General features: G+C 54.8%; 1 protein-coding gene across 1 annotated transcript; it reads left to right on the forward strand.

Annotated features, from left to right (window-relative positions):
- The first annotated feature begins 518 nt into the window (after window positions 1-518).
- Window positions 519-12,993, forward strand: BRAT1 (BRCA1 associated ATM activator 1). Its single transcript, XM_007467419.1, has 13 exons — window positions 519-645; window positions 4,154-4,308; window positions 6,315-6,462; window positions 6,965-7,337; window positions 7,617-7,730; window positions 8,790-8,881; window positions 9,583-9,701; window positions 9,776-9,962; window positions 10,190-10,263; window positions 11,294-11,396; window positions 11,517-11,615; window positions 11,795-11,970; window positions 12,298-12,993. Exons 1-13 carry the CDS (start codon window positions 519-521, stop codon window positions 12,991-12,993), a joined length of 2,463 nt encoding a protein of 820 aa, XP_007467481.1.
- The last annotated feature ends 1,589 nt before the right edge of the window (window positions 12,994-14,582 follow it).

The raw sequence follows: 14,582 nt of genomic DNA on the forward strand, positions 1-14,582 counted from the left end.
CCGCCCCGCCCCGCCCCCCCGCCCTCCGGCACACTGCTGCTGCAGGGTTTTCACACTGACCCTGGGAGGGACAGACACACACCTCCAGTCTGGACTGAGCCACTTAGAACTCGGCCTGAGACGCCCTGCCTCCTACACGTGGCCGGCCCCAGAGCGCGCACAGGCCCCTCGCTCTGGCCCGCCTGCAGCCTCGCTCAGCTTCATGCTCCCTTCGTTCTCCCCTCCCACCAGAGTCCTAGGTTGGCCGACTTTGAGCTGCTCAGGCCTCATGCTGTACTTTAGCTTCCCTTCCATCTCCACCGCCAGAATTGAGGGCTCTGCTTGCTCTTGACAATCTCCGGTCCCACCTGAGCTGAGGCTTTACATCCATCCCGGCAACTTGGAGTTTCCGTCTGAAGATTGTGGTCACCTGGCCTGAGGTGAGAGTTCTGGGGCCTGGGCGGGCATGGGGACTGCCTGCGGCTGGGGCAGGCGGGGTCTGGGCCTGACAGTGCCTTTGCAGGAGCCCCAGCCTCGTCATGGACCCAGAGTGCTCCCGGCTCCTCCCTGCGCTCTGTGCCGTCCTGGCTGACCCCAGGCAGCCTGTGGCAGATGACACTTGTTTGGAGAAGCTGCTGGACTGGTTTACAGCAGTAACCGAAGCAGGTAAGGGTGAGGGTGCTGCTGTTGACTTTCCCCGGAGGCCAGAGGGTGCCGGGCTCCCCTGTCCTCGGGAAGAACTGTCTATCCGGTGTCCTACCTTCATACCTTAAAGATTCCCTCTGGCTTTGGGAATACGGCAAGCTGAACCTAAGGGGATGATCAGGAGAGCTTGAGCTGCAGGCCGCCCGTTACTCAGGCCACGCTAGGTGGCTGCCGAGGCCACGGGACAAACTTACCTTGTTGTTTAAATAAAACTTGAACAGCAGAGAGGAGTAAAGAGGAAGATTAAACCACTCCAAACATTTTTTTCCTTCCAGCCTTTTTTCTTAACACATCATAATTCTGTACTTTTCTTATAAAAATGAGGTCACGCTGTAAATACAACATGTCTTGCGTTTTCTCTCTTACTGTCCTAGTGGGTGTTTTCCCCACTGACACGTTGATTTTATTGACTATGTCAGTTTGCCCTGTGAATGGACGTTAATTTTACAGTTAGTCCCCTGTTGTTAGATGTCTGTGTTTCTAATGTGTCATTATTATGAATAATGACATAATGGCTTTCTTTGTACGTAAATCTGCTCATGTAAATGTTTGGCTGGTAATTGTTTTAGTGTGGATTACGTGTCATAAATTTCTGCTGTTTGTTTCTTTGGTTTACCCTGTTCTTTTATCCTCTTTTGAGTTGAATATCTAGGTCTGTCTTGTTTTCTAATAGATGCATTTAAGGCTACACATGTCTCTGAAGGTATCACTTTAGCTGCACCTTGCACGTCTTACTATGCGGTGCTTTTGTTGTGATTTACTTCCAAATATTTCATACTTTTCATTATAATATTTCTTCATCCACGAATTATCACTATTTAAAAGGGTATCTTTAGATTCATGACATGGGTTTTTTTTTCAGTCTTTTTATTACTGATTTCTAATTTATTTCGTTGGAGTTAGAAAGTATTTGTATTTTGATTCTTTTATATCTGTTGAGGCTTTTATCATGGCGTAGTACACAGACCATTTTTGCACATATTCTATAGATTTCTCTATAGGATGTTATTTTTTGGTATTTATAGAGTCAATTGTAGTCTAGTAGTTAAATTAAAAAAAAATCTTTCTAATTGAAGTATAGCTGATTTACAGTGTTGTGTTAGTTTCTGGTGGACAGCAAAGCGATTTGTTTTTTTTGTATATATATACACACACACACTTTTTCAGAGTCTTTTCCATTATAGTTTATTACAAGATATTGACTCTAGCTCCCTGTGCTATACAGTAGAACCTTGCTGTTTATTTTATATATAGTAGTTTGTATCTGCTAATCCCAGACTCCTAATTTATACCCCCCTCCCCCTTTAGTAACCATAAGTTTGTTTTCTATGTCTGTGAGTCTGTTTCTATTTTGTAAATAAGTTAATTTGTATCATTTTTTTTTAGATTCCACGTAGAAGTGATATCATATGATATCTGTCTTTCTCTGTCTGACTTACTTCACTTAGTATGATAACCTCTAGGTCCATCCATGTTGCTGCAAATGGCATGATTTCATTCTTTTTTATGGCTGAGTAGTAGTCCATTCTACACACACACACACACACACACACACACACACACACACACCACATCTTTATCCATATCTGTCGCTGGACACTTAGGTTGCTTCCATGTCTTGGCTGTTGTAAATAGTGCTGCGATGAATTTTGGGGTGCACGTATCTTTTTGAATTATGATTTTCTCCAGATATATGCCTAGGAATGGGATTGCTGGATCATATGGTAACTATTAAAAATTATTTTTAAATAGCTTTATTTGAGATATGATTTACATACCATGAAATTGATCTATTTCAAGTGTGTAGTTCAGTGGTTTTTAGTAAATTCACACAGTTTTGCCACCATCCAAGGGTTAATTTTGCAACATTTTCATCCCCTTAGAAGAAACCTGGTATCCATTAACAGTTAACCTCTATTCCCTCCTCCCCCAGCCTGTATGTATTTTCCTCAGTGTTGTACATGATGAAAAGAATATAGTCTCCATACTTGTTCCTTAGTTCAAGTTTACATTGTTAAAACCTGTGATGTTCTTGCTAATTTATTTGCTTAATTGTTTTTGAGAGATATGTGAAAATCTTAAACTAAGATGGTAGATTCAACAATTTCTGTTTGAAATTCTGTCTTTTTTCCCCCTTTGTATATTTTGAAGTTAGGTTAGGTGTGTACAGTCTTAGACGGTTATATCTTCCAGGGTTTGGCTGTGTGAGCAATGACTTTCTTTCTAAAGCTCTGACAGAGCTTTTTGCTTTAAAGTCAGTTTCGTTTGATATTACTCTTTCTGCAGCAGCTTTTTAAAAATTAGGATTTGCCAACTGTATCTTTTCAGCCTTTACAAATCTGGCCTTCTGTGTTGTCACGCTTCATTGTTTCTTACACACAGTGTGATGCTAGCCTGTGGTTCCTGATCTAGTCTGCACAGCTCTTTATTCTAATGGACAGTTTAATTTGTTTCATTTGTTGAGTTTACTGTTATATTTGAACCTATTTTTATTATATTCTTTTGCATTTAAAACATTTTTTCCATGCTTTGTGTTGCGACTTTTACCTCCTTTTCTGCCCCCCCCCCCGTTGGATTAATAAAGCTTTTGTTTTTTTAGTCTTTCTGGTTTTGAAGTGAAGGTTTGAAGCATTCCACTTACGTTTTTAGGGGTTACTCTTACGTGCAAACTGGATTGTAAAAGTTGAAAGTCAGTTAGAATCTCTGTCTTCTGCGCCAACCACACATGGAGCATCAGGCACTTTAACTCCAGCTCAGTCCAGTCTTCTGTGTTTTGTTGTCTGGTATTTTGATTCTGTCTTGTTTTAAACTCCTTCGAAAGTTACTTAATTTTTCAAGTCAGTGCTTTTTTAGGTTTGCCCACGTTTTTGGTTTCTTTGATTCTTGCTTCTCTCTCCTTCACCCTGTTTTTCCCTCCTTACTTTGCCTCATTGTCCCTTCACAAGGACCTCGCAGTGGAAGCCCTCCCAGGGTTGCCCCAGGTTTCCTCCCCCTTCCCCTCCCCCACCCCGTCAGTGCTTTGGAATGACAGAGCAGTTGCCTGTAGACGTTTTAGATGCCACTGGAAAAGAATGCCTGTTGCATTGTGCTTCTTGCTTTCGCTTTCGTATTCTCAGTTTAAGAGAAAAGTATCCATTGGAGAGGGGAAAAGTGTGTTCTGCTTTAATTTGCATTTCTTTTTCGTAATCAGCAAAAGACAGAATATCTTTCGTGGTTTGCTGGCCATTTGTATATTCTGTCCAAGTCCCTTGCCTGTTGTTAAGGTATTGGCTTTCTGTTCTTTTCCCCCCTCATTGAATTAAAGTTATGGATCCTTCGTGGCAGTTGTTGCAACTATTTCCTCCCGGTTGGACCGCTGAGTCTAATAGCCTGAGAGAAAGGGAGTCTGGGGGTTGCCAGAAGAATGGTCCCTTAGGGAGGCATGCGCTGTGCCCCTGGTAACATGCTTCCCGGCTGGGCCTGTCTCCAGGGTCCAGTCTCCTGTTACTACAGGAAAATCCCTGCCTGGTAGAGCTGCTGTTCCACGTGCTGAAATCCCAGGACCTAAGTTCCAGAATCCTCTCCTTCTCACTCCGCCTCGCAGGAATATTTGCAGCCCAGGAAAACTGCTTCCAGTATCTTCAGGTGAGCCTGGGTCCTCCCACCTGAGTGACCCACCTTCTCCTGCAGGTACACAAAGCAGTGGTGGCTGTCATGACCCCTGAGTCTCCGAAGCTTGTTTTGCCCCTGTGTCTTGACGTGTACCGCAGGGTTTTTATTCCTGAGTATAATTCTCCTTTGAAGAACTCACCAGGAATGATGTTGGGGTGAACGGTGAACATTTTAAAATACGGCAGAGTGGGGGCTGGCTCTCTGCCCTGGCGCTGCCCTTCCTGGGTGTTCCTCAGTTCAGCAGTGCAGGCGCCAGCTCGCTGTGGGACAGGCTTCCCAGGATGTTGCACACTGAAGTGTGTTTTAGGAAATGACTTCATGTGTGATAATCCACCCACACCTCTGGTGCTTTGCAGTTGGTAGAACACCTCAGTTTACAAAATCACATTCATGTTATCCTGGGCGCCCTGGCCAGTGAGCAGGTCAGGAGTCTTCATCTTTCTCCTGGATTAGGAGACAGTGAAGGCTCACTGTGAGTCCCACAGAACTGGCAGAGCTCACACTAGACTCTGAAGAGTCGTACTGCTCGAATGCTCGGTTACACCACCTGTTTCTCTGAAAGTAAATCCTCAGTCCCAGTCAGATGGCCTCTTCCCCAACTTCATTCATTTCCTGAGTACCTCCCTGTTCCCGTCTCTGCTTCTCCATGGCCTCCTCTTCCTTCCCAAGGTTGACCATGGCTTTAGAGGCTTAGAAGGCCACTGACTGCCCTTCAATCTGGTGGTTGGCCCCCTGTACGTGGGGACGAGGGACACGGGCAGGTTCGGGCTCTGAGTCGCAGTGGAAGGTTGCTTTCTGTCCTGGGCCCGTGGCACTGGCTTGGGCTCCTGTTCCCTTTTCACCTGGCCCTTCACAGACTCCCAGGGGGTCTGGCAGCCCTAAGGGCCCTTCAGCAGCCAGATGCTCATCAGTAGATGGTGTCTGGGCAGGGGACATGTGGACAAACTACTTGAGGCAGGGGGCTGAGCCTTTGTACCTTCCCCTTGGCTACGAGCTGCCCCCAGGGAGAGGCTGTAGCTCTGGGGGTGCATTTCGGTGACGCGAGATCCCACAGAGGACCTGCTCTGTGAGCTGCCGCCTCCAGCAACACCCCTCAAGGCCTCGAGGCCACTGCAGAGTTAGAGTCATCCTTGAGTGGAAGTGTGTCTCCGAGGCCCTGTGGTCCTTTACCCTGGAGTCTGAGATGACTTGAGGGTGGGGACCAGCATTTTATTGTCAAGATAGACAAGGCTCAGAGCTAGTAGCTTCACCGGTGAGGGGCTCCATTGGTAAGAGGCAGCCCCCGAGTTTCCCACTCATTGGCACCCTGTAGTGAACAAGAACCCTGTGCACGTGGCAGCAGATCAGGACAGTGTGTTATTGTCCTGTGGACGTCCACGAGCAGGTGGGGATTGAGCGGGGAGTTAGCCACTGCCTGCTGACAGGGTGGGGTTGTCAGCTTCGTAGGGGCAGTGATCTTGCAGCCGGGTTGTAAGGGGTTTGAGCAGGTGTATGGGGAGGGTAGGCCTGACTCACGGGGCGTGCTGGGGGATCCAGGGTAGGGGACACCTGGAGGAGGGCAGCTGCCCTGGAGGGCCCCGAGTGCCAAGCACAAGAGCGCAGTAGGCTGTGGAGACCTTTGGGGGTCCTTGAGCGCAGCGTGTCATGGTCAGAGGGGGACTGTTGGCGTTGCAGTTGGTGGGCTGTTTGGGGGAAGTGTTTCTGAAGTGAACTGTGACAGGGTTGATGAGGCTTTATGTAAAATCCAGTTCTCCCTTCCAAAGTTCTCTCCCCTGGAAGGCACAGTTGGCAGTGCTGTGGCCGCCATCGGCTGGCTCTGGTGGCCACCTGCCACCTCTCACAGGCTCTTTGTGTCGGCAGCTCACGAGAAATTCCCCCAAAGAAGTGCCTCGACCAGCTGTGAACGTTAGAAAAGCCATCTCTGATGTGTGGCCCCCTGGGAACTTGCTCAGGTCCCCACTTCCTTCTCTGCTTCCCAGCAGGGGGAGCTGCTGCCCATGCTCTTTGGGGAGGTGGGCCCCCTCGGAGGAACGTCCTGGACGGCCCCCACTGTGCGCAGCGGCTGGATCCAGGGCCTGCACACCCTGGCACAGCATCCTAGTGCCCTGCGCTTCCTTGCTGCCTGTGGTGAGTGCCCCCGTCTGCCCTGCCTTCCGTCTCTGCCCTTGCCGTGCCTGATGCTGTGCGACTCCTGGGAAATCACCGCACCTTGCTGGGTCTCTTCCTCTGAACATGAAAGTGGCTGTGGTATCGTAGGGCTGTTGTGAGGAACATTCGGGGTAACCAAGGGTTGGAGGCCCCTCAAGGGTGTACGGTGTCCTGTGGCTTGTAGGTGAGACCCAGCAGTTGGGGTGGCTTTGAAACTGATGAGAAGAATCCCAAGTGGCCAGGGTTCTAAAGCCCCTCGCCCTGTGAACCCTCTGCTCTGATTCCTTTGCCTCTGAGTAGCGGGGAGGCCGGGCCTCTGACAGTGCCTCCGCATTGGGTGGTTTCTGAGTTCTGTCCGTGAGGGTCTGAAGTCCAGTGGTTGAAGCTGCTCAGTGGTTTCAGCGTCTCTGCTGTCACCATGGACTCTGTTCCAGCTGAACCCTGTTTCTCTCCCCACCCGTTGTCCCTCCCCGCCCCCCAGGTGCAGTTGACACCATCTTCTCCCTGCAGGGAGATCCCAGCCTGTTTGTGGCCTCGGCAGCCGGGCAGCTCCTGGTGCACATTCTGGACTTGGCGATGCGGGGCCCAGCCGAGGGCCACCGCAGTCCGCAGGCTTGTGACTGGCCAGCATGTGCCCAGAAGATCGTGGGTCACATCGAAGACTCCCTGTGCTCCACAGCCATCCCACAGGTCACACAGGCCCTGAGTGTCCTGACCACCGTGTTCGGGCACTGCCACGGCCTTTGGACGCAAGGCCTTTGGGTGCGGCTGAGCCCCTTCGTGGCCCGCCTGCTCGAGAAAGACCCTGTCCCAGCCTCACACTCGCTCGTGGATTTCCTTCTCAGCGTGGCCCGGTCAGGTCCCCGGGGCACAGCTGGTGGGGTGGGCAGGAGGGGGAGCTCGTTTTCTTCGGGAAGTCTTGGGGCAGCCATCACACCTGGGCCACGTCTCCCTGGCTGCCCGAGAACGCTGCCTCGAGTAGAGGGGACACCAGAGGTGGTCTGGAAGCCCGCACACCTGGGAAGGGCCTTCCGTCTCAGCCAGCACACCCAGCCCAGGCCACGGCGGCCCCCTGGGCACGGTGTGGGCTGGACGGGGGAATGACATTCTCTTTCTGGGCTCCTCCTCTGCAGTTCTGCGCCGAGCTCTGACCGTGGCCTGTGGGAGACTTTGGCCCAGACTCTGAGCCACTTGAGCCCCACACAGGCAGGGCCTCTGGCTTTCGGGATCCTGAAACTGCAGGACTGGTAAGGATTGGGGTTCATGTTGTGTGAGGTGGGCAGAGAGGTCAGGGAACTTCAGGGGAGCTCCTGAAACCAGAGATCAGTCAGAGGTGGCTGGCCGGGGTGTGGCCGGGCAGTCCGTGGGTTATCACCAAGGTGTTGGCACAGGCTCCGGCTTCTACATTTTTTAGTGGTGGAATAGCTTTTTCACAGGCTCCCCAAAGATAAAAGAGACTCTTGGAGCAGCCTTGCTCAGAGCAGGTCTGGGTTCATACTCAGGACCTGCTCAGCTACCTTCTGCCACCTCCCCAGTGACCTCACCCTGTGGATCCTGGGCCGCCCCGTGTGCATGCCACTGGGTGGGGGGGTACTAGGGGCTGTGGGATGGTGGAGGGGGACCCAGTAGACAGGAGTGACAGGACAGATTCCCAGAGGGAGAGAGATGTGTGCCCTACCAGGAAGAGGGTGTGGGGTCCGGAGAGCTGGGAAGGAAGAGAAATCATTCCAGGGTTTCGGGTGGACTAGAGCCGGTCTTGTTGGCCCAGGTCTGGGGTGAAAGTGGGCACAGGGCGCTGGGGATACGATGCAAGCCTGGCTCTGGGCTCCAGGGTCTCTGGATGTTCAGAGAGAGGGAGTGGGCCGAAGGGAGAGGGAAGGATTGGGCAGCTGGCTTGGAGGGAGAGCTCTGTACCAGCTTGGCCTCCCAACCACCCTGGGCCCAAGCACGTCGGCCAGGCCATGTTCCGGAATGGAATGTAGGAAAGGATATCTCAGCATTGGGAGTGCTTCCAGGAGGTGGGGCATCCCATCCCTTTGGCCCTGAGCAGGCACTGCCCATCGGAGTGGGTGTGGCCAGGCCCTCCCCAGGCTCTTCCTGGGGCCTGGGTGGCGCTTCAGCAGCTCCTTCGAGTCCCATGCCAGTGGTGTGAGTGCTGGTCACAGTGCTTACAGGGAGGCTGTTTCTCAAGGGGGTGTCCAGATCCCCAGCACTGACCCCTTTGGCCCAGACTTGCTGGGGATATTAGGAGGGTAGCCAGCTTGCCTGAGGGCGGGGGCAGCCCTCACCGTGTCCTCTGTCCTCAGTCCACAGGCACTGAGGACCCAGGCCTTTGGCATCCTCCTCCAGCCGCTGGCCTGTGTCCTGGAAGCTGCTGCTCAGGCCCCTGGAGCCCTCGGTAGGCTGCTTGGGAACAGTGGGCAGGTGCAGGAAGGCAGGACCCTGGGGTCCTGAGAATGTCCTTGGGGCCAGGGTGGGCTGATGGGCAGCGGGGCACTTGGCTTGCCACCCCACCTAAGAGTGAAGGTGGCTGCGGTGTAGGCTGCCGTCCCAGGTGTGACCGCTGCTCACGTCCCCGCCTGGGAGTTCATAGGGCAGCGTTGCCCTCTGTGGGCATCAGCTGGAGTGGCCCCCAGAGCAGCAGACCCTGGCAGTTGGTGGTGGTTACCGGGGGCCTGGGCCACGTGGATGGTTCCTGACCCAGAGCGGGCACATGGGCTTGGCAGTCGTCCTCCCAGGTCAGTTCTGTGATGGGAGAGTGAGTTTCCTCGCTGCGACTTGTCTTGCTTCAGCCGCACGATGGGGTGAGGATTAGAGAAGGGGGCCAGCTGTGCCTTGGAGCCCCACGTTGAACGTAGGGAGGGGCCTCTGACCAGCGGAAGTGGGCCCAGGCGTGGACTGCAGGGAGAGTGGGACTGCTCGAGGGCCCTGCAGACAGGTTCCGGCCTCAGCTCCGGCCGCTGGACGCCACCCTAGACGGGCCAGCTGCTCGGGATCTCCAGGCCTGGTCTCTGGTGTGAAGCAGTGACCAGCAGCAAGGCCTGCAGTGGCCGCACAGGAGGCGCCCGCTAACTGGGAGCTGTTTCTGGTCGCCTCTAGGTCTGCTGGGGGCGGCCGCGGGCGACTCGGTGGCGGTGGGCACGCTCCTCTCCTCCAGGCCGGCCTGTGTGGGGCTCCTGTGCTGCGCTCTGGCCCACCTGGGGCTGCTGCAGCCGCTGGTAGGTACGGCCCGGCCCGGGTCCACACTGGCACTGGGACTTGTGGCCTGCATTGACCTTCCGTCCTCCCCCAGCCCCAGCGCCCCTCGCCCTGGCCGCAGGTGCCCCTGCTTGGGGCTGCGGTGACAATACTGCGGCTCTGCAGTGGCTCAGCGGCCCCCACCTCTGATGTGGGCGGCCGCCTCTGTGCGATCCTGGTGGGCTGTGGCCGGGTCCAGCGAGCTGCCCTGGATTTCCTGGGGGCGCTGTCTCAGGGGACTGGTAAGTGAGAATGTTTTCTCTTGCACAGCTTGGGTGTTGGGCGAGCCCCACAGCTGCTCAGAGGTGTCCCAAGACTGCTGTCCTCTGCATGTCTCCTCTGGGGCAGGGGCTGGGATTCGGCTGCCTGATGGGTTCTGTCCCCCGTGTTCCGTGGGTTGCCACACTTGTGGGCTGGGGAGGCCCCAGGGTAGGAGGTTGGGTGCTTCAGCCATCCACGTCTGTCTCAGGCCCTCAAGAGTTGGTGACGCAGGTGTTTTCCGTCCTCCTGGAGTACCTCGTGAGCCCCGAGTCCAGCTCCATGGTACACGCACAGGGTGCAGGGTGGAGGGAAGGAGAGGGGGAGGAAGGCAGAGGCAGGGCACCCCTGCAGGGCTCTCCGGGGCCAGAATTGCCTCTTTTTAAAAAATAATTAATTTTAAATTTTTGGCTGCTGCTGCATGCGGGCTTTCTCTAGTTGTGGCGAGCAGGGGCTACTCTTCGTTGCGGTGCACAGGCTTTTCATTGCAGTGGCTTCTCGTTGCGGAGCACAGGTTCTAGGTGCATTGGGCCTCAGCAGTTGTGGCTCGCAGGCTCAGTGGTTGTGGCTCGCACGTTCTAGAGTGCAGGCTCAATAGCTGTGACGCACGGGCTTAGTTGCTCCGCGGCATGTGGGATCTTCCTGGACCAGGGCTCGAACCCGTGCCCCCTGCATTGGCAGGCGAATTCTTAACCACTGCGCCACCAGGGAAGTCCCCAGAATTGCTTCTTAAAGTGAGTTTCAAGGGGCAGGCAGCTGCACAGGGTTCGGCCCAGGGCCTGGCATTGGTGGAGATTGAGTGAGGGGTCGCTGGGCTGTGGAAAGCAGGGAGAGGATCCAGTCTTACAGGGAATTCTCCATGAGAGATGGAAACTAGAACCAGGTGGGCCTTAAGCTTGGGGTCCCAACTCTGAGGTTTCCTGCAAATCTCCCCGTTCTCGTAGCCCCAGGGTTGAGTCATGCTCTGGGGGTGCAGGAATAGTATGTGTACTGAGCAGGCAGTGGGGAGATTGGATGGGAAGCCTGGCAGATTCCGGGGCTTTCAGGAAAAGGTGCTGTGGGTAGATTCTCCTGTTTTGGTGCAGAAGTTTGATTTCCCCGGTAGTGGGGCTTCCTGACAAGAGCTGCCCCCTCTTCTCTCTCTCTAGTCTTGGATGCCAGTCGGCTGCTTCCAGAGGCTTCTGCCTCGTAAAAATGAAGTCTGGTGTTCCCTGTCCCCATGTACCCCGTCCCCATCTTACACCCCGGGGTGGGGCGGGGGCCAACGGGCCAGCTCACCCCTCCTGGCCCTGCAGCCCCACTCCTCCCGCTCCAGGTTCTGAAGAAGGCGTTCCAGGCCACACTCGGGTGGCTTCTGCGCTCACCCAAGACCCCCGGCTGCTGCGACCTGGACCCCCACACCCAGCTGTTCCTCAGAGGTGATCCCAGCCCCTCCCAGGGGTGAACTGAGGGGGGAGCAGGGAGGGAGGCGACTGGGGGCTGGGTGGGAGGCAGGGTGGATGTGGCCCGGGCCCTCTGAACCGTTCCTCCTGCCCCAGAGCTGCTTCCTGTGCTACAGAAGCGCCTGTGCAGCCCCTGCTGGGAGGTGAGGGACTCAGGCCTCGAGTTCCTGACCCAAATGACCAGACACTGGGGAGGTGAGTGCCGGGTGCGGCGCCTGGGGCTGGGGTCCCTGTGGGAGGGCTGGCCTGGCCTTGGCACACCGTTGTCCCCAGGTAGTTGGGAACTCGGACTACCTAGGCTGCCTTTGGGGAGAGAGGAGAGGCTGTGGAATCAGCTTTCGGTCATAGCTGGTTGTGGCTGCTTGGACCCCCAGGGCAGGCCGGCTTCAGACAAGCGCTCCTTGCTTCAGAGGTGCCCGAGCTCACCAAGCAGCTTCTGCGAGACCCTGAGAGTTACGTCCGCGCAAGCGCAGTGACCGCCACAGGGCAGTTGTCTAGCTGGGGGCTGTGTGCCACCCCTGCCAGCCCTGAGCGCCCAGGGGCTCAGCAGGTAGGAGGCAGTGGGTCCTGTGGCCGTGCGCCCACCTGGCGGCTGTCCTGATGCCAGGATGGAGTGGGTCTGCCGCCCAGGGGTGGCATTCGGGGTCGGGCGTGTCCCCTGAATCTCCGGCTCCGCTTCCTGGAAGCCCTGTCACTTGGGCACGGCCACCCCTGTTTGACGGTGGGCAGATGGGGGGGCTGAAGGGCACATCGCCTGAAGGAAGCCGAGCATGGCAGGGGGTCCTCATGGGGGTTCTCCCTGCTGCACCCCGAGCCCGTCAGCGGGACCTCGACTTCCCTGATCCCTCCGCCTCCTTCCCACTCTGTCCTCCAGAAGAGCCTGCTCGCGGAGCTTCTGCACATCCTCTCCACAGACTCGGAGGGCTTCCCCCGGAGGGCCGTCATGCAGGTCTTCACTGAGTGGCTGAGGGATGGCCATACTGATGTAGCTGAAGACGCGGAGCGGTTTGTGGCTGGAGTGCTCCAGGCGGTGAGCAGGGACTTGGACTGGGAGGTGCGGGCCCAGGGCCTCGAGCTGGCGCTGGTGTTCCTGGAGCAGTTGCTGGGTCAGCGCGGCTCCCACTGTCCCTGTGCCGTGGCCCCGCCCGAGGCAGCCCCGCCTGGCCTGCTGGCCCACGCCCTGCAGGTGCTTGGCCGCGTGCAGCTCTTTGAGTTTGCCCTCCGCGCCTTGTTTGACTGTGACCGGCCCGTGGCCCAGAAGTCCTGTGATCTTCTCCTGTTCCTGAGGGCCAAGGCTGCTCCCTGTGGCAGCCCGCGGGAGGCGGGGGACGGTCCCAACGTGGCCTCTGTGGGGGCCACCCTGCAGAAGTGGCAGGCAGGTGAGCAGGGTCAGCCCCTGGGGCTCCTGGAGCCCGCGGCCGTCGTAGCCCTGCTGAGGTCTATAGACCTGGAGGGCCTTCGGGACACGCTGGCCGAGAGCAGTGACCACGTGGAGAAGAGCCCCCAGTCACTCTTGCAGGACATGCTGGCTGCTGTGGGCGCCCTCGGGGAGAGTGGGGCCGACTGCTACTGACCAGCCTAGTGGCATCCTCCCCAGGCCCCTGCTGCTGCCCCATGCCCCTTCCTTGGACCCTGCCATCCTGAGGGCTCTAGTCTGGCCTGGCTGCACAAGGAACCCTCCAGGGAAGCCAGGACCAGGTGAGCCCAGCACGCTCAAAGAGCCCCACGTGTTGATGTATTGCCGAAGAAGTGGCTTATTTTCTACTCAAGTGTGATTTGACGGTGCCACTGGGCCAGCACAGTGTTCTAAGACTGCCCAGGGCTAGACCCCAGGCCTGGTGGGGACTTGGAGAAATGTCTGGGGAGGGACCCTCTGCACAGTGGCCACGTGCTTCCTTGTCATGGAGGGGTGGTTCCTCTGCTTGGATCCCACCATGCCCCAGGGACACCAAAGGTCAGAGAGCAAACAGCTGAGGCTGGAGAGTGTCTGGCCTTGGTCCCTGGCCCCTAACGATAGTGACCCCAGGTCTAACCAAGCCAGGTTTTCAGTCTCTGAACCCCCAGGATCAGCTGGACTTTGTAACAGTTCAGAGCTCACCATTTCAACTCACCAGGCACGTAGAGTCGCCAGTGGTAACATCGGGGGAGTTGAGCTCTGGGCTGGTCCTCAGGGGACCAAAGAGATGTTACACCAGTCCGAATTAACTAAATGAAAATGAGAGAGATCAGGCAGCTCATGCAGCTCAATAACAAAAAAATAAACAACCCAATCCAAAAATGGGCAGAAGACCTAAATAGACATTTCTCCAAAGAAGTTATACAGACTGCCAACAAACACATGAAAGAATGCTCAACATCATTAATCATTAGAGAAATGCAGATCAAAACTACAATGAGATATCATCTCACACCAGTCAGAATGGCCATCATCAAAAAATCTAGAAACAATAAATGCTGGAGAGGGTGTGGAGAAAAGGGAACACTCTTGCACTGCTGGTGGGAATGTGAATTGGTTCAGCCACTATGGAGAACAGTATGGAGGTTCCTTAAAAAACTACAAATAGAACTACCATATGACCCAGCAATCCCACTACTAGGTATATACCCTGAGGAAACCAGAATTCAGAAAGAGTCATGTACCAAAATGTTCATTGCAGCTCTATTTACAATAGCCCGGAGATGGAAACAACCTAAGTGCCCATCGTCGGATGAATGGATAAAGAAGATGTGGCACATATATACAATGGAATATTACTCAGCCATAAAAAGAAACGAAATTGAGCTATTTGTAATGAGGTGGATAGATCTAGAGTCTGTCATACAGAGTGAAGTAAGTCAGAAAGAGAAGGACAAATACCGTATGCTAACACATATATATGGAATTTAAGAAAAAAAAAATGTTATGAAGAACCTAGGGGTAAAACAGGAATAAAGACAGAGACCTACTGGAGAACAGACTTGAGGATATGGGGAGGGGGAAGGGTGAGGTGTGTTAGGGCGAGAGAGAGACATGGACATATATATACTAACAAACGTAAGGTAGATAGCCAGTGGGAAGCAGCCGCATGGCACAGGGAAACCGGCTCGGTTCTTTGTGGCTGTCTGGAGGGGTGGGATAGGGAGGGTGGGAGGGAGGGAGACAAAGAGGGAAGAGATATGGGA

The sequence above is a fragment of the Lipotes vexillifer genome, unplaced genomic scaffold (genome assembly GCF_000442215.2).
Source record: "Lipotes vexillifer unplaced genomic scaffold, Lipotes_vexillifer_v1.1 scaffold1451, whole genome shotgun sequence".
Classification (NCBI taxonomy): Eukaryota; Metazoa; Chordata; class Mammalia; order Artiodactyla; family Lipotidae; genus Lipotes; species Lipotes vexillifer.